At 41.5% G+C, this 18,480-nt stretch overlaps 2 protein-coding genes and 1 pseudogene across 5 annotated transcripts; 1 reads left to right on the top strand and 2 right to left on the bottom strand.

Moving 5' to 3' along the window:
• Nucleotides 1-1,029: 1,029 nt before the first annotated feature.
• LOC123481843 lies at nucleotides 1,030-1,933 on the top strand (annotated as a pseudogene).
• A 1,017-nt stretch (nucleotides 1,934-2,950) lies between these two features.
• Nucleotides 2,951-11,133, bottom strand: LOC121538565 (haloacid dehalogenase-like hydrolase domain-containing 5). Of its 3 annotated transcripts, none has more exons than XM_041846700.2 (8): nucleotides 10,849-11,133; nucleotides 8,163-8,360; nucleotides 7,526-7,638; nucleotides 7,282-7,375; nucleotides 7,168-7,201; nucleotides 6,882-7,056; nucleotides 6,479-6,667; nucleotides 2,951-4,550 (listed from the first exon to the last, which is right to left on the bottom strand). In XM_041846700.2, exons 1-8 carry the CDS (start codon nucleotides 10,966-10,968, stop codon nucleotides 4,151-4,153), a joined length of 1,323 nt encoding a protein of 440 aa, XP_041702634.1. In that variant the 5' UTR covers nucleotides 10,969-11,133; the 3' UTR covers nucleotides 2,951-4,150. The 3 variants fall into 3 exon arrangements, with proteins under 3 accessions (XP_041702634.1, XP_041702635.1, XP_041702636.1); XM_041846701.2 differs by lacking the exon at nucleotides 10,849-11,133 and adding an exon at nucleotides 9,987-10,079; XM_041846702.2 differs by lacking the exon at nucleotides 10,849-11,133 and adding an exon at nucleotides 8,683-9,078.
• Nucleotides 11,134-11,859: 726 nt separating this feature from the next.
• On the bottom strand, nucleotides 11,860-16,097 carry cnbpa (CCHC-type zinc finger, nucleic acid binding protein a). Of its 2 annotated transcripts, none has more exons than XM_041846697.2 (5): nucleotides 15,990-16,097; nucleotides 14,334-14,448; nucleotides 13,892-13,957; nucleotides 13,302-13,500; nucleotides 11,860-12,864 (listed from the first exon to the last, which is right to left on the bottom strand). In XM_041846697.2, the coding sequence occupies exons 2-5, from the start codon at nucleotides 14,443-14,445 to the stop codon at nucleotides 12,747-12,749; spliced, it is 495 nt and encodes a 164-aa protein (XP_041702631.1). In that variant the 5' UTR covers nucleotides 14,446-14,448; nucleotides 15,990-16,097; the 3' UTR covers nucleotides 11,860-12,746. The 2 variants fall into 2 exon arrangements, with proteins under 2 accessions (XP_041702631.1, XP_041702632.1); XM_041846698.2 differs by having other exon boundaries at nucleotides 14,340-14,448.
• Nucleotides 16,098-18,480: the final 2,383 nt, after the last annotated feature.

The raw sequence follows: 18,480 nt of genomic DNA, 5'->3' as shown, positions 1-18,480 counted from the left end.
AAGTTCCCTGCCGCCTACACACTCTCTCATCCCATGCTACAAGCTGTTCTATCAGGCGCAAGACACACTTTTAAAAAAGGAAAGACGAGTGGCCTCATTTCAATGTGCATTCAGTTTGTCCAGTGAGTAGTGAGTCAGTAAGACCCCAGTTATCGTAAAACTTCAACTGTGACAATGTTGACAACGCTAAATAAACAAATATATGACTTATGGTATGCATGTGTTGGTCTTTGGTTTCTAATGTGTATTATCGTGTCAATTCTTGTGGTGCAATCTTTTCCCTTTTATCTTACCAAGTAAAATCAAGTAAAACCCTTAGAAAAGGTACCCTTAGAACGTGTTATCTACTTAGATACATGTTGTATATGTATCAGCGAGGTAAATACAAAAGGAAAGTATTCTGTAGTTTTGACCTGTGTTATGGTTAGTAAACAGTCAGTAATACACAGTGTAACCACTGGAGGACGCACACATGAATAGAGATTAAGCTGTGTCAGCACCACCTAGTGGTGCGATGGGTTTCTAGACAGTGTTTACTACTTGATCGTACTGCTATAATACAGTAGAGTACAGTCAGAAGTTAGGCCAGCACATGCACTAATTCGTAATTCTACCTCTGGAGTAAGATTGTGACAGGGTAGCAGCATACTCTACATAGAACAGATAGGCTACCTGCTGACACAGTAATGGTAGGTATATAGCAATAAGAAGTGAATGGGCATGTTGATTGCAGTTATGGAGGCTCATACCAAGGATATGAAAATACCACATTGGTCCTCATTGGTTAAATGTACAGCAGAACTACATTACAAACTCACTTAAAAGCCTCTACCACAACTGAACACTTTAACATGATGAGCCTGTTCAGCCCATAGGAAATATGTTTTACCCACATCACTGTTATTTCTAGTAGATCCATACATGTTACATACACCTCTATGTTGCCACAACATATTTGAAATACTAACACATCATTTTTTTCTGTACTGTATGTATACATTTGATATAGCATGTTTTTCCTCCTGCAGGATGCTCTTCGGTTCAGGGCTAGCCATCCTCCTCCTCCTGGCCACATCCAGTGCACAGCCCAGCCCAAAGCCTGCCGGTGTTCAGCTTTACAGCCTTCAGGACTACATGTCAACTGCAGCTCCATGAGCCTCATGGAAGTGCCCTCTCTCTCCAGACACCACAGAGCTCCACCCCCAGAACAACCAGCTGTCCACAGTATATCCAGGGCACTTTGACAGTCTGCAAGACCTGAGGAGGGTCACCCTGTCTAGGAACCTTTTCCACTGCGACTGTGGCATCCAGTTCCTGAGGATCTGGCTGAGGAGGAACGGGGCTGTCGTGTCTGGTGGGGTGCCTACCTGTGCCAGCCCCAGTAGTGTGGCACACACAGCGATCACTGAGCTCAGTGATGCCTACTTCTCCTGTGCCCAGCGAAGCTGTGCAGGTGGGGCGTATGACATCCTGGTGGGGGTGATGCTGTGTGGGCTCATCAGCCTGCTGCTGTGGGGCCAGAGGCTGGCCAAGAAGGCCACCTTCACTCCGGAAATCGATCAGAGACACGCAGGGTTGGAGGCGGACTCTCTGAGGTCGCTGAAGCCCAAACACAGGAGGCTCCAGAGGACTCTGTCTGAGGAGAGTGAGAACTCTGCCTCTCTCACCTGGACAGACGACCCAGAGAGACCTCTGATTAACATGGAGATATTGCCACAAATACTGGACGTATTGCATAAGAAGCGCAATATAAAGATGAAGGCAACATAAGATATGGGATGACTGTGGTGGACAATGGGATGACTGGGGATTTAAAACCTAAACTGGTGATTGAGTGTTTTGCTCTCTGTTGGAATACCGTTTATCAGACTGTTCTGACTCATGCCTTGAATAGATTTTTTTGTCATGAAGCCCATAAAATCATGCTCTGGAACCACTGTCTCCCATTGTACTTACGTAGTAGATTGTTATGTGTTTTACACTTGTACACTGTATCTCTCCAATACAAAGATACATGTAATTGAGGATGAAGTGCTCATGTAAAACAAATATAAAGTTGCTAATTCATTTTACTTCAAATGCACCTCTGCTACATTACTGTTGCAATGCACATGCAGTACTTTAATCAAGGCTTGATTCAATCCGTAGTGCTGAAGAGCCGCATTATAGTGGGATTGAAATTGCAAGGTAATTTCCGATTGAGCTGGCATATGCAGCGATTACCGTGAATGCGGTCTCCGCGAATGTAGGAACATTGCCTTTAAATGTCAATTTGCACTATTCAGCTCTATGGATTGAATCGAGCTCTTACTTTATTGCATGTTCAAAAAAACAGGTCATGCTTTATTTTACAGCCCCGTTACCACTGCTATTTAATTACAAATTACTTGGTATAAAAATGGTTCTTCCTGGTATTTGTTACCTTGAATCCTCAAGTGACAAAGTTGTTACTGGGCAATTATTATGTAATTATTCTGTTACCATGTCGTTTCTGAGTAATTACCAGGTAATTATAGGCTGTAAAATAAAGTGTTACCAAAGAACACGATAGCTATCATAGCTACTTTTTGACAAATCTTGGCTATTTTCTATCAATCAAAACCAACCAATGTAGCCAATAACCATTTCAGATCAACTTGGCTTACTGCTCTGTTATTCCACACTGGGAGGAAAGGGAGGGCCATTGTCAACAATACTTATCACCCTCAGAGGGGCCTTGCCTAGAAGAGATACCCTCAACTGTCTGTGCCGATGGAGGCATATCCTTGCCATAATTCAAATGGACATGATCGAGGTGCAAAGTTTGCACTGTGCCTGTTCTTGATAGTTATGCCCATTACATGTATATGTTGTCCAATTTGCAAATACTGCAGATAAGAGTAGTGACAATATTTCCTTATGAAACTGAAAATGTGTGCATGAAGACAGAAAGAAGAAAACCAGTAGGATATATGGCAAGAAGATAAGCAGGTTTTATTTCCTATGGAGTCATTTGTTTTCATGTAAACAAACTCATGCTGTATAGCCTATCTTCAGCACTGAAATATAGGTAGCCAGCATGTTTTTCTTTTTTAAGCTACGCTATTTTCATTCATACAAGTAATATTGACATTGACAACATCTCTTAAAACATGTAATGCACCCACTGAAATGCATGGTTAATCCACCAATGAAAAAAGAGCTTCTCTTATATTTATATATTTTATATAAATATAAATGGCTAGATACAGTCTTTGCATCTGCAGTCAAAGTACTAATGCATACAACAACGTGTACATTTACAACTAAGGGCAAGTTTACTAGCCCAGCAAGATATGGTAACATTAAATGAAAATGAATCGTTTTGTTCTGTGCAAATACAAGTTATATGGTTTACATTGCTAGAAATAATGTAGACAGCACAGTTGAAGGACGGTATTGCAACCTAAATAACAATAGTTGATCTTGCAGTACAGCATGAAATCTATCTCATGACATGCATGCATAGATGTAACAGACAAAATGTATGGTAGACCATAATATGGTCAGTTTGTGAGGGAATCTATACATAGACTTCATAAAAATATTGATCACTTATTGTAGTCGTAAAGATATATAAGACGACTTAAATCAGATGAACCATTTAAAATACTGTCATAATCTTTATACATAATCACAACTAAGAAAATACGTCCAGTATAATACTATTAAATAAGGCTTTTATTAAAATAAATTGCCATTACTTAAAAGCGGGTAATTGTGCTGAACTTGAGTAGTTTTAAACCCACTATAAAACAATACAACAGAAGGAATAAGAGTTCAATCTCACTACAGTACTTTACACCGTTATGTGTTTGAATATGACCTCTATTAAGAACCTTCAATGCCCTGACAAGTTTTAAACACTGTCCAAAGTAACTCAGTGTGTGGTATTTCCCAGCTAAAAACCAAGGGAATCTCCATTTCCATCGTACCATGCAAAACAAATCTGCACAACACTGGACAGATGGATATTGGTCAGTTGGTTGGATCTGCTCTGTATCATTTGAGCACCTCCTCCTTTTAAAGGCAGAACCATAGAATTAGAATAGAATCAATTCTAATTCTATGGCTGGCATAGACCAACCGAGATTTATACTAAGGTCTCCATGACGACACCAATCTGAGAACTTTACTGAGGCACAAACTTCTCCTGCTCAAAGATGAGCTCCACAGCATCAGCCACGTCCTGCACGATGTGCCCGGGCTCCACCAGCGCCGGGTCAAAGCGGAAGTCACGGTGCCCGTGGAACACAGTCTCCTTGATGGACTGGTTGGTGTCGGTGGGCACCTCTGTGTGGGGGTTGTACACCCCAGTGCATACCAGGATGGACTTGCAGGAGGTGGCAGAGGGGGGTGCCAGCTCGCTCTCCCAGGCGTTCTCTACGTGGTCGTTGACCTGGGGCAGGGCTGCGTTGGCGCCCGTGCCGGTGGCCATCTTGGCGACAGCTTTGGAGTTCTTCCTCCTTGTCCTCTCCTCCAGGTAGCGGTTATAGAGGTTGGCCCCATAGATATCAGTCATCAGGTTATCCCTGAGGGAGTAGAGAGGCAAAGGAAAAGAAAGGAAATCAAGGAGAGGAATCAAGTAGTACAGACACTACATCCCACATCATGGACATCAGCATATAGCATCATTATGGACAACAGCATATACAGTGGGGGAAAAAAGTATTTAGTCAACCACCAATTGTGCAAGTTCTCCCACTTAAAAATATGAGAGAGGCCTGTAATTTTCATCATAGGTACACGTCAACTATGACAGACAAATTGAGAAAGAAAAATCCAGAAGATCACATTGTAAGATTTTTAATGAATTTATTTGCAAATTATGGTGGAAAATAAGTATTTGGTCACCTACAAACAAGCAAGATTTCTGGCTCTCACAGACCTGTAACTTCTTCTTTAAGAGGCTCCTCTGTCCTCCACTCGTTACCTGTATTAATGGCACCTGTTTGAACTTGTTATCAGTATAAAAGACACCTGTCCACAACCTCAAACAGTCACACTCCAAACTCCACTATGGCCAAGACCAAAGAGCTGTCAAAGGACACCAGAAACAAAATTGTAGACCTGCACCAGGCTGGGAAGACTGAATCTGCAATAGGTAAGCAGCTTGGTTTGAAGAAATCAACTGTGGGAGCAATTATTAGGAAATGGAAGACATACAAGACCACTGATAATCTCCCTCGATCTGGGGCTCCACGCAAGATCTCACCCCGTGGGGTCAAAATGATCACAAGAACGGTGAGCAAAAATCCCAGAACCACACGGGGGGACCTAGTGAATGACCTGCAGAGAGCTGGGACCAAAGTAACAAAGCCTACCATCAGTAACACACTACGCCGCCAGGGACTCAAATCCTGCAGTGCCAGACGTGTCCCCCCTGCTTAAGCCAGTACATGTCCAGGCCCGTCTGAAGTTTGCTAGAGTGCATTTGGATGATCCAGAAGAGGATTGGGAGAATGTCATATGGTCAGATGAAACCAAAATATAACTTTTTGGTAAAAACTCAACTCGTCGTGTTTGGAGGACAAAGAATGCTGAGTTGCATCCAAAGAACACCATACCTACTGTGAAGTATGGGGGTGGAAACATCATGCTTTGGGGCTGTTTTTCTGCAAAGGGACCAGGACGACTGATCCGTGTAAAGGAAAGAATGAATGGGGCCATGTATCGTGAGATTTTGAGTGAAAACCTCCTTCCATCAGCAAGGGCATTGAAGATGAAACGTGGCTGGGTCTTTCAGCATGACAATGATCCCAAACACACCGCCCGGGCAACGAAGGAGTGGCTTCGTAAGAAGCATTTTAAGGTCCTGGAGTGGCCTAGCCAGTCTCCAGATCTCAACCCCATAGAAAATCTTTGGAGGGAGTTGAAAGTCCATGTTGCCCAGCAACAGCCCCAAAACATCACTGCTCTAGAGGAGATCTGCATGGAGGAATGGGCCAAAATACCAGCAACAGTGTGTGAAAACCTTGTGAAGACTTACAGAAAACGTTTGACCTGTGTCATTGCCAACAAAGGGTATATAACAAAGTATTGAGAAACTTTTGTTATTGACCAAATACTTATTTTCCACCATAATTTGCAAATAAATTCATTAAAAATCCTACAATGTGATTTTCTGGAATTTTTTCTCATTTTGTCTGTCATAGTTGACGTGTACCTATGATGAAAATTACAGGCCTCTCTCATCTTTTTAAGTGGGAGAACTTGCACAATTGGTGGCTGACTAAATACTTTTTTCCCCCACTGTAGCATCTTTATGGACATCAGCATATAGCATCATCATGGACATCAGCATATAGCATCTACTGTAGCGACAGTCTAGCTGTGCCTTGAAACCCAAAAGAACAAACACGTTTTTCCATTTATCATTGTGTGATTACCCATTTGTAACCTAGTATCTTTCCCGTAAAATAAATATTTGCTGTAAACAGTGAGATGACAGGTGTCTTACCCAATAGCATAGAGGGAGGTGATGGGCTGTGTCCAGTTTCTCTCCACAGCCTGGCCTCTGATAAGGTACTCAGCAAAGTGGTAGGTCAGTTCACTGGGCTTCCCCATCAGAGCCTTGTACTTCACCTCTTTACCTGTTATTTTCTTATAGATGTTCTCCAGGCACACCAGGAACGTCCCATGACCAAACCTGGAGTTTACATGATGTACAGAAGCAAAATTAAACAAAAAGTAAACTAAGCTCATTCAACAGCTTTTCTTGAAGGCCAGACTTCAATGAGCTAGGTCCCATTTTGCCTCCAGGACATGAATAGATTCTATGGTGAAAAAACAAATGTCTTTCAGTCTATTCATATCGGCCTATTCACCACATTTCAATAACAGCTTTAAGTCACTGTGGTTACCGTGGAGACTGGGCCTCGGCCATCCACATGAGGTCCATGTTGCAGGCCAGCAGGGGGAGATGGGGCAGCTTCTGGCTCTGGTGGGCTCCGCTTAGGTTCCCATTGGTCAACAGGATATCAATTATCAGCTGGAGGTTGGTCTCCCATCGGATGGGCTCCCCAAACAGAATAACAGCTGGACCGGGAAGAGAAAATAATTGGAATATGATGGATATGATATGCAATTACTGTGACAGTTCAATAACAAGATCAATCAGAAGAAGAGTATCTGTTCACAAGCTCTTACCTTCTACTGTGGGAAGGTTGGCAATTTGACTGGACTGAAAAGAAAAAATTGAACATGCTTAGGAAAGACTCTGAAATATAGCCTGTCTATGGATCTTGATGTATACAGACTCACTGGCACTTTGGGTCGTCTGTTGTGGTCCACCATGTCCAGAAGAGGAAATGACTCTCTCAACATGTCGATACTGACCACATTCTGGAAGCCCAAGCTTAACATGGTTAAGTATTACACCAACGCATAGCAAATTCATTATAATTAGCTTGTTACTTCATTTGTGTGTAAAATAGAAGATATTTTCTCTCATCAGGCCAAGCAGATGCTTTGATCATGTCTGAAAACACATATTTCGAAAGGATACTTTTTGGCAATATCTAGAACGGGTCCTTGTCCTGACACCAGAACGCACTTGTCATGGTACTTCTTGAACATCCTCAGTGGACTGTGTGACATCATCACCTGGTCCATAGTGATCTGGTAAGAAAAATACCTGTCAGATAGGCTGAGCCAGAGCATGACTGGTATGAGACCTACAGCAGACCTATCTTCAAGAGGTGATGATTAGTTTGATTTACTGTGCAACAATACACACACACACTTTAATGTCCTGTCAAAAGGCTGCATTCAACACACATCATTGTCTAGGTACCTCTGGTGGTTATATTTCTCCATCATGTCGCTGAGAACTCGTTCAAAGTCAACAGACAATGTAGCACACTAACATGTACAACATGAGTGCACTAAGGTACATATTGTAGCGATACTCGCTATACAGTATGATCCATGTTTCAATTCCTACCAAGTGGGTAAACCCTATTGGCGCAATGCGAAGGGTGTTTGCCTTTCACACCAGAGAACCCAGGTTCGCTTCCCTGCCCTGCTGTTCACTGCAATATTGTTCCGGCTAACTGCCCACATGGACCGAAATTAAATGAGGGCATAGTCATTACAGTTTGTGTGTGGCAGAAGAGAGCTGTGAGTAGGTGCGAGACACTTACAGGCACTCCCAGGATGTGAGAGAGCTGGTCCGCTTTCGTCTGCCGCATGCAATTCCCTGCATTGGTAACAAAAACAACTGGCACCACAAATTGTCCCTGAGAGTTGACCAGTTTTTGGAAGGCCTTTTTTGCAGCAGGGATGGGCATCTTTCCCCGGACAAGCACGCCATCAATGTCAAACAGCAGGCCAAAGCGTGGCTGAGGATGGGATAGGGAGAGAGTGACTCATATTCCACTTTCTAGATCACTACATGCTGACATAAAAAACGGTAATGTTGACATCATGCAACATTTAAAATTATTACACTCAATATCATAGGACCCAACATATTTCATATCCCCAAGCCATGGGTCTGAGTTGATAGACAAGAATAGATACAGGATCCTGTGTGTAGTTCTGTTTTAAATATACATCTAGTAATTATTTAGTTTCTATAGCTATGTAACAACACATCTATTTCCAGGGTGTTGCTCAACAGTCTTAGCCTTGTACGACCATCCTGAAGTCTTGTGAGCTTACGTTCTGTTTCGCTATGGTGTGGATCAGGCTACAACAGTCTCAAGGTAGAAGTGGAAGGAAATGTGAATTGTGCAGGCAGCTCACATACAGAGAAAATAAGCATCATACAGTGGCGTCCAGAATTATTGGATCCCTTGATAAAGATGAGCAAAGAAAATGCTGTATAAATAAATAATAAAAATACTGAGCTATATTGTATGTGCCAAAAAATGTAACATATTTTATACTAATACAATTGCTCAGAGAAAGAGATTTTTTTTAAACTCTAAAAGATAGTGATCAAAATGATTGGATCCCCTGTTTTCAATCCAGCATCCTCCTCTTGTGAGGATAACGACACTGAGCCTTTTTCTAAAATGTTTTATGAGGTTGGAGAACACATCAGGAGGGATCTTAGACCATTCCTCCATACAGAATCTTTCCAGATTCTTGATATCCTTCGTCTGCACTTATGGACTGCCCTCTTCAATTCAAACCACGTTTTCAATGGGGTTCAAGTCCGAAGACTAAGCTAAAATGTAGATTATGTGGTCAATTAATAATTTATTTGTGGAGTTTGATGTGTGGTTGGGGTTATCGTCTTGCTGGAAGATCCACTTGCGACCAAGTTTCAGCATCCTGGCAGAGGTAACCAGGTTTTTGGCTAAAATGCCCTGCTACTTGATAAAGCCGTTGACCTTAACAATTGCCCCAGGACCAGTGGAAGCAAAATAGCCCAATAACATCAAAGCTTCACCAACATATTTTACAGTAGGGATGAGGTATTTTCTACATATGCATTGTTCAAAAACCTGGTTGCCTTTACCAGGAGGCTGAAACTTGGCCGCAAGTGAATCTTCCGGCAAGACAATAACCACAGCACACTACAAAATCAACATTTTGCAATTGCCATCTCAGTCTCTGGACTTGAACCCCATTGAAAACATGTGGTTTGAATTGAAGAGGGCAGTCCATAAGCGCAGATGAAGGATATCATGGATCTAGAAATATTCTGTAGTGGAATGGTCTAAGATCTCATAAAACCTTTTAGAAAAAAGGCTGTGTCATTATCCTCACAAGGAAGTATTCAATGTTGGCGTATTGAACACGAGTCAAAATTATTGGATCCCTATCATTTTTAGATTTTTTTTATTACTTGTAAAACAAAATCTATTCCTCTGAGCAATTGCATTAGTATAAAATGATATAATAATAAATAAAAATGTGCATAGAATATAGCTCAGTATTTGTATTTATTTTATACAGTATTTTTTGCTCATCTTTATCAAGGGATCCAATAATTCCGGACCCCACTGTATTTGCACCTCTGACTCCTATCCGATGACCAGAGATCCAGGCTCTGTCGTAGCCGGTCGCACAATTGGCCCAGCGTCGTCCAGGGTAGGGGAGGGAATGGCCGGCAGGGATGTAGCTCAGTTGGTAGAGCATGGCGTTTGCAACGCCAGGGTTGTGGGTTCGTTTCCCACGGGGGGCCAGTATGAAAAAAATAAAAAAAATAATGTATGCACTCACTAACTGTAAGTCGCTCTGGATAAGAGCGTCTGCTAAATGACTAAAATGTAAATGTATTATTTAGAGAGGAAAAAACGAGATGTATTCCAATTCATTGTAGTCTACATTACAAGATGAGTGATGCAGAATTGACTGCTAAGAACAGTGTGTAATCAAAGGCAGACGACGAGCCCTGGGAATGACACATCAAAATGCATCATCAGAGGCTAAAACATCCGCATTGAAAGCTACAAAACCTCAGCATACTGCATCGACTCAAGACTGCGATTTGGCATAAACAAAGGGGACGTTGTTTTGACATATTATGGAAAATCATCTGATTGTCTTATACTGGCCAGTTTACCACAATTAAAATGTGCAACATTTGTCTACATTAAATCAAAATTGACTATGGGTTGTGGATTTATGTATCAATAAAATACCCACACATCTTGGATTTAGGATAGTTGCCCTCACAAGTCTGCTCCCCTAGAGGCAGTAACATTCGGACACAAAGCGCGCATCCAAAAAGTTACCTCTGCAATGCTACATTTTGGTGTGCCTCGTATTACAAGGAAACATTTGGCTACAATGTATTAATTGCCAGACGTCTACAATGTATCAACGGACAGTGCAGAATTAATTTGGAAGCAACAGCTGCAGTTCAAATCGTACCTTGCTATCAGACACGGTTCCGCTAAACCCGCACTGAGAACCGGCAAATCCAGCTCTTCGCTTGACTTGTCTGTTACACAGGGCGTTCAGAGCCCGGTAAAACGGCAGGAGTCGCCTCATCTCCTCCTAATTTCACCGGGGACCGAAAAACAATGAAGCCCCGAATAAAAAAGCCGGCTTGGGCTGAGCTGGCTGTTCAGTTGGGCTAGTTTTCCTCCAATTTTCTCCAGTATGTATTTCTTTCTGTGCAAGCCTAAATGACGACATAGGAGAAGTAGGAGGGCCTTTATCTTCATTATGCAGACTGTTGAAAGTCGTCAACAGCGGCAAAACTAGACTGCGGCCCCTGCTGCCATTTTGAACATCAGGTTGAGCGATAGAAATGCACGGGAAAAGCAACGGCAAGGCTACTGGACATAATCTGTATGGGCATAGATTGAGGAATCTACTGCACGTTTCACCACTGCACCAAATTAAAACAATTGTTTTGACTTAATCCATATCGATGTTTCAATAGTTATATACATGTTCTGTTAATGACAGGAGACCAAATAAGGGCTGAACTAACTGCAAAATTGACAACTGGAAAGCGGAGGCCCAAGTGGGTCTTTATATATAGGTTGGCTAAATTTACACTGCAAGTGCCACCCGAGGGGTATTTGACATGGAAATCTGAGCCAATGGTTTAGAGATGACAGGAGGATTCCCTATGCAGTTTGGCACAACCTGTTCTACATTCTCTCTGGGAAGAAAAGTCTGCTGTGCTTGCTAAATCCTGCACTGTAACTGCTGGCAATGTCTGGGGCTACCCACAAGCAATTACTTTCTTTGTAAGTGAATTTCAAAAATGTTAAAGGACATTTCTAGGGCAGGGTTGTTTTAAGATGTTCAACATGACAAAGTTAGTTTTAGCCTCATAACTGCTGAAAAACATAACTACTTTGAAGAAAGTAGCAATACAAGACTTAGGATAAATATTATAAGCATAGAAAGAAATGCAAACAATCATCCTCCCCGTGCTCCTCCAGCTTTATTGATAGTTTAAAATTACATTTCTATGTTCTAGGACTTCAGTTGCATTTTCCTTCCGACTTAAAAACTGAGTACAAGCAAATGGTCTTTTTACAGTAGTCTAAGTGATATTGTACAAAAATAACATTTGATTTCTGTGAAAACATTCTCCACTCCCAAATAACTGCTAATTCTGATGATCTGACAACTGTGTTCTTGATGCACATTTTTCCTCCAAGGTAAAAGTTTCCAAATTCGTTTTTGGGGAAACGTCTACCTTGGACTATTTACCAATACTCCTTTAAATTGTAAACAATTATATATATATTTTTTTATATAAAAGAACTTAATATTCTTTCAATTCCTCCAAAATGTAACGCATTTATCGATATAACATGTCGTTTATGTTATCGCCCGGCACTTAGCTGCTTGTAGGGCCCAGATGCAGATGGATCATATGTTGGGAACCGTTTCCCCTGTCATACTCTCTTGGCCAACTCATATGTTATCTCACTAAAACAAACCAAAAAAATAACCATACATGGAAGTCCAGGTTTCTTTTTACTCCCTTCTTACTGAGACTCACTTTCCATAAGCCCAGAGCTCCTCTATATCCCATTCATTCATCTCTGTTCACCAGTGGCTTGGAAAGGGGGTTCTTCAACAAAGCATTATACATAACACCGCTACCAAACTAAACAAACATTTTTTGTATTGAATGCAGAAAGATATTTTTTTTTCCCCTTTCTTCTTATTACATGTCGAGAGGCTCACTGGCCCGGGACTAGCCTCTGTCAGCCAACCTTTGGCCGGTGAAGAGGATTCAGAGAAAATAATACAACCAACCATCAATCAGGAAAAATAGGAGGGGCAACAAAGGGCACTGATTATGCGGTGGCTTCGATGGTGCACTCTTTCGCCAGGTGGCCGGTGTTGCCGCATTTGTAGCAGTTCACCTCACTGGCTTTGCTGCACTGCACAGCCACATGGCCGATCTCGCCACACCTGGGGAGAGGAGGGAACACATTACGATTTCAGTCGCCCAAGCATAAGAGTTAACATTTGCATGGCTCTGGCGAACTAAACTGCAAATGGCTGCCAAAGCAATGGTTTTTGCTAACTCTCAAAAAGCGGAAGGACCATATACACAGCACAAACATTCATCAATCTAGACATACAGCACAACTACTTGAAAGCTTGCCAATTAGGTGATACATGACTATAACTAAAGACTACAGTAAAACCATTTATGTCCCCAAAAGAAGGGGGTACCAGAGACTGCACGTCACTCTTGAGAAGACTTGTCGAAACGCATTGTGTTTGTGCTTTCAGCAGTTGTTAGTGAAGTTTGCTCTGTACATGGGAACATGCAAGTATGAGTCGGTACCATGTGTTTGCATAAGTATTTTTTTGTGAAAAAACGTGGCTGTGTGGTCACTCACCTGTAACATTTGACTTTATCGCAAAGTTTCTGGATGTGGCCAAAGCCTCCGCAGGAATAGCACTTCTGCTCGTTGGCATGGTCACAGTCGCGGGCCACATGGCCAGCCTTGCCACAGCTGTAGCAACACTGCTCCCTCTCCTTTTTGGGCTCCTTGCAGTCACGGGAAATATGGCCACTCCTGTGGCAGTTGTAGCAGGCTGAGGAGAAATTTTAAAAAACAGCATGTTAAAGATCTGTTCTATAAATGAATATGGAATTGTCCGAAATACAAAAGCAATTAACAATGGCATGGCTATCAACAATTAATGCACATCTTCCAAACACCATTATTATTCAACCAACAAGAATGTGTTGTACAATACTTATAACATGTAATAAACATTCTGAAATCCCGTGTGTCCCCAGATCCTGACAACAGGACCCAGTACATAGTGAGTCACGAGAAAGCTACAACTATTGCTCACTGCAAAGCTGAACAAGTCCATACTAGAGCTACAAGTTTAAAGTTACAAAAACGTGTAGGAATTGTATTGACAAAACCATTTGCATGTACTTAGCATTCACTAAAGGAATGAAAATTATTCTCACCATCCTCGGTCTGTTCACAGTCCCTGGCAATGTGACCTTGCTCTCCACAGCGATAGCAGAACAGATCTAGAAAAAGAAAGGTGACCCAGAGGTTTACTCTACACTCATTTGTGAAAAGAACACGGGCAACTAACTGAGGAGGAACATGCATCGTTTTGCTGCCATGTCAGCTACGTTGACATTGCGACCTAGGCGCTTGTGAACTAAATCCCTAGAATAAAGTAATTTATGTGATTAAGACAACCGTGCTTCATCGTTTTGATATCCCTGTGATAACGAAGTGATATGACTGAGAGCCCCTGATAACACTGAGGTTATTCCCCATGGGACAAGACCTTTGTGCTCAGCAAGATTAAGGCAGCTGCTTAGAATTGGTCATTTGTCTCTGATTGACAAACCAGTTTTACACAATTGGTGAGTGTCCCAAAAACAAGAAAAGTACCCTTTCCTCTTCCTCTGCCCCTGCCGCGGCCACGCCCTCCAGCTTCGGGACAGTTCTTGATCCAATGCCCAGGACGGCCACATCGGAAGCACTCGCTGCTGCTCATCTCCATAATCTGCAGAGAAAACAGAAATGACTTATTGGAAACTGAAATCACAGTCTAGTAATTTCAAAGGAGGCAGGAATTCTAAGGGCATGGTAGACACAATTCAACACAGTAGAGGCAAAGGTCAGGGTTGTCTAATAAAAGCTGGGCAGATCAATGGCTTGTTCCTGACTCAACCATGTGCTAGCTTGAGTAGTAAGCCCTGGTATCTGGCTAGCTGGTGGCTACTATTATAAAATGTTGAAAAGAAGGATCAGTATGCCACCTGTCACTATTGGCCTTTCAATTAGTTATAGGCAAATGGTCTGCTGGTATTAAAGTACACGTGTGACAAGCATTAATTAATTGGTCTCTGAAAATAATTAAAGTATGTTAATTCAGAGCCAATACTAGCTATATTTACAATATCTAACCTTGCTATGTTGTCCACATTCAGCCATTGCTAAAGGCACGGAAATCACTGTTTCTCTGTCCATTACACTTCCCCCCAAGACAAGTGTTTGCTGAAAGGCAGCAAAAGCACAAAGCCATGTACAAATGTAGTTACTGTAACTACATAGATTAATAAGTAACTTAGTAGTGGCTGGTTATGGTGGAGCTAACGTTAGCTGGAATACCAGCACTCGAAAATTGGCAGCTTCTTGTATACAAGGTAGCTAGCGCAAATACAATTTCAGAAGTTAGCCACGTGCAGGATGTTATGAATATGCCAATAAGGGGGTAATGAATTAACATTTCGAGGTACCTTCAATACTACGGTGGTTTGGCCATGGCTACCTACTAGACCAAACTGACATGCGGGCATAAACTATTAAACGTGCCTACCCTACAATACTAGTGTAGCTAGCCAGCCAACCTAACTAGTAACACGGTAGTTAGCTACAGTAATGAAACATGTCACGTCTGGCCAGTTGATTGGCGATGGTACCTAGTGCACACAAACCTGGTTAACTGCAAAATAAGGCCTATTCTCCCTGAAAATTAGATATACCGAGTTACTATTTAGAGAGATCCATTAAAGGGTAGTTATCTTCGGTAAAAGTATGAACGGTGCATGAGGCTTTCTGGCCTTGTCACGTTGATATAACAGCAGCTGCTGGCTGAAGAAAAATGCTAGCACCACCTCTGCAGTTTTGAATGAGGCATTACTAGGCCGCGTCGCAGCCATACAACATTTATCAAAATGGAAGTGATCAACCACATTCACAAATAGTTCGTTTCAATAGTATATTGCTAGACACATTAATCGGCCCAATTTTAACTAGGCAAAATTCTAATTTTAATAGGGCTAATTTCCCGCGCATAACGAACCACATCGTAGTAGTTAGCTAGCCAACGACAACAACGTTAGGCCACACAGACCCAGTAGAAGAGGCTAATGCTATCCGCGTTAGCGGACTTCACCCAGCAAGCCACATCGCAATAAAAACACATGATTTCGGAGATGTATTTTATGGCGCTTTTAAGTTTGACACTTTAACTAAAGTCGGACATAATAACATCGACCTTTTATAATTAAAATATCGCCGTTAAATGTTTGTATTACTCACTTTACTTAGCTAGCTACCTAGCTACGCGATTCTCTGCTGTTTACGCCTCCTCTCTCCGTTGCGCCACATGCGGTGTGAACACGAGTTTCTACAATGTGTCATTCACACTATCCAGTCAAAGCTAACGCAACACTTGGGCACGGTCTTTTTCTAGGACCAATGGCAAACGAGCGCATGTGGACACCGCCTCCATGGAGTGGCGAATCACTGAGCAAGACAGCAATCATGTCCCGCCTCCCAGGGTGTCTGTTGTCTGTTGTCAAATCTCAGATGATCTCATATTGCCATCTTTTGATGTTCATTCATTTGCCATATATTTTGCTTAGAACTGCTACAATTGTAGCCTAAATACAATTATGGATCTTCTTCTTTCCTCTTTGGGTTACATTCTAATAGCTTTCCATCTCCAAATATTCCAAATATAAGAGCTGTAGATGTAGGCTGCAATAGGCTACACATTGTGTATCAGTGTTGACTAACTGACACCAGTCTTCTCATGGCCATGCTGGTAATCAATCAAATATAATTATTTGTCATTCAGTATTGAACATAGCCCAATGAGTGGTGGATCATTTTGATATAAGGTAAAGGGTATATCAAGTTTAAGAATATTAGTGTATGGTATAAATTGATGCAGACTGACCCATCCCTGTTCCACAAAGAGGTTGCATCATGGTCAGATCAATAAGTGGGAAAGATACAATCTTAAGGGGGCCTGTACAGTCATGCACATGGAAAGGATAGGTCAATTTCACTAGACTCTAGATTGATTCTCTAAATGAAATTGCATCATTTCGGTTTAATGAATACCAGTGACTGGACATTTTTCCCTGACATAATGGTTTCCTGGTTTCCTCCCAACTCTGCAGCTGACGTTGCACTGGGAGGGATGATGAGACTGCATCCTAATGGTTACCTTAAGATCGTACAGTATAAAGCCCTGCCTCTTAGGCTGCATGCAAAGTGTTTGCATTGGTATTTCCTGGGATTAGTTGCTGTCAGGATAGGAATGAGGTAGTTGATTTAATGGAGATTTTGGAATGGAAATTAAATAAAAAATATGATCAGAAATGGTGAGCATTTGACAGGAGAGAGATGATATATGGGGCTATAAAGTTATGATGATCAATGGATTTTTGACAAGGATGTCATCTGCCTTGTGTATTCAGTGTGTGCCCATAGCATCAAGGAGAGCAGGCTGGTCTGTGCTGTTGAGGAACGCAACATCGCTACAGTTAACTAAAGCAGTCTGATCATTCTCCTCCTCAAATGGCCTTGGCGATAGAATTCTGGGGTCTTCAATGTCATCATCCGTGGTTACCTCAGGGGACCTTCAGCTGGGGTCCTGATCTTGATCACATGATCAATTGAGTAGTTGGTTTGAAGGTAAGATCCTAAGATCCTCCTGCTCCATTTAAGAGCGCACGCTTGTACTTTGCTATGAGAGAGTAATCTATTTCATGATGAGAACATGTCTCAAATAGGATAGATGCAGTCATTTTTTGATTCAATTTCAAATTGTTAGGCTACCAATATTTATCTATTTAAAGTCACCAAGATTTTAAAATCCCCTGTAAAAAATCTAGTTTGATCACTATTTACACAGTAAAACTCAGTTAATTAATTTGACAATTGACTCCCCAGTTGACTCCTGGTACAGATACAAAATACATACAGCCTTTAGAAAATAGTCTAATGTAGATGTCCACTGAGTTAGTCTATAGGTAGTGCCTTATTTTCACCAGATGATGGGGTGCTTGTTATTCTTTTGATGGATTTCTCATTCTGCAACTGAGTATTCATATCCCTTGACTTATTCCACATTTGTTGTGTTACAGCCTGAATTCAAAATTGATTAAATTGGGGGGGACGGTTGTCTCACCCATCTACACAAAATACCAATAGGTTCCTTTCACTGCTCGACTGAGGGACCTTACAGATAATTGTATGTGTGGGGTACAGAGATGAGGTAGTCATTCAAAACTCATGTTAAACACTATTACTGCACACAGAGTGAGTCCATGCAAGTTATTATGTGACTTGTTAAGCACATTTTTACTCCTGAACTTATTTAGGCTTGCCATAACAAAGGGGTTGAATACTTGTTGACTCAAGACATTTCAGCTTTTAATTTTTAATTAATTTGTAAACATTTCTAAAAACATAATTCCACTTTGACATTATGGGGTATTGTGTGAAGGCCAGTGACACAAAATCTCAATTCTTTCCATTTTAAATTCAGGCTGTAATGCAACAAAATGTGGAAAAAGTAAAGGGGTGTGAATACATTCTGAAGGCACTGCTGTATGGTCTACAAAAAAAGTATTGAATAATATAATTGCCTGCTTTTAATCTTAATTCACCATACATTGTACAGATTCACAGATTTTTGTTTTGAAATGTTGATAGAATGGCTAATATTTTGGTGTAACAGGCCTACTTTTCAATTTCACCACTGTCATTTTATTCATCCTAAATGCCTCCCCTTTAG

The sequence above is a fragment of the Coregonus clupeaformis genome, chromosome 24 (genome assembly GCF_020615455.1).
Source record: "Coregonus clupeaformis isolate EN_2021a chromosome 24, ASM2061545v1, whole genome shotgun sequence".
Classification (NCBI taxonomy): Eukaryota; Metazoa; Chordata; class Actinopteri; order Salmoniformes; family Salmonidae; genus Coregonus; species Coregonus clupeaformis.
Note: the sequence above shows the minus strand (reverse complement) of the source record. Positions and strands in the feature narration are given on the sequence as shown.

Excerpts from the sequence above, each read along its gene's own strand:
- cnbpa (XM_041846697.2), bottom strand. The coding sequence starts at position 14,445 with ATGGAGATGAGCAGCAGCGAGTGCTTCCGATGTGGCCGTCCTGGGCAT. Across the intron at positions 13,958-14,333 it reads GGGCAGAGGAAGAGGAAAGG|ATCTGTTCTGCTATCGCTGT; the intron begins GTACTTTTCTTG and ends TTCTTTTTCTAG. Across the intron at positions 13,501-13,891 it reads CTGTGAACAGACCGAGGATG|CCTGCTACAACTGCCACAGG; the intron begins GTGAGAATAATT and ends ATTTCTCCTCAG.
- LOC121538565 (XM_041846700.2), bottom strand. The coding sequence starts at position 10,968 with ATGAGGCGACTCCTGCCGTTTTACCGGGCTCTGAACGCCCTGTGTAAC. Across the intron at positions 8,361-10,848 it reads GAACCGTGTCTGATAGCAAG|CCACGCTTTGGCCTGCTGTT; the intron begins GTACGATTTGAA and ends TCCCATCCTCAG. Across the intron at positions 7,057-7,167 it reads CAACCTTCCCACAGTAGAAG|CTGTTATTCTGTTTGGGGAG; the intron begins GTAAGAGCTTGT and ends TTCCCGGTCCAG.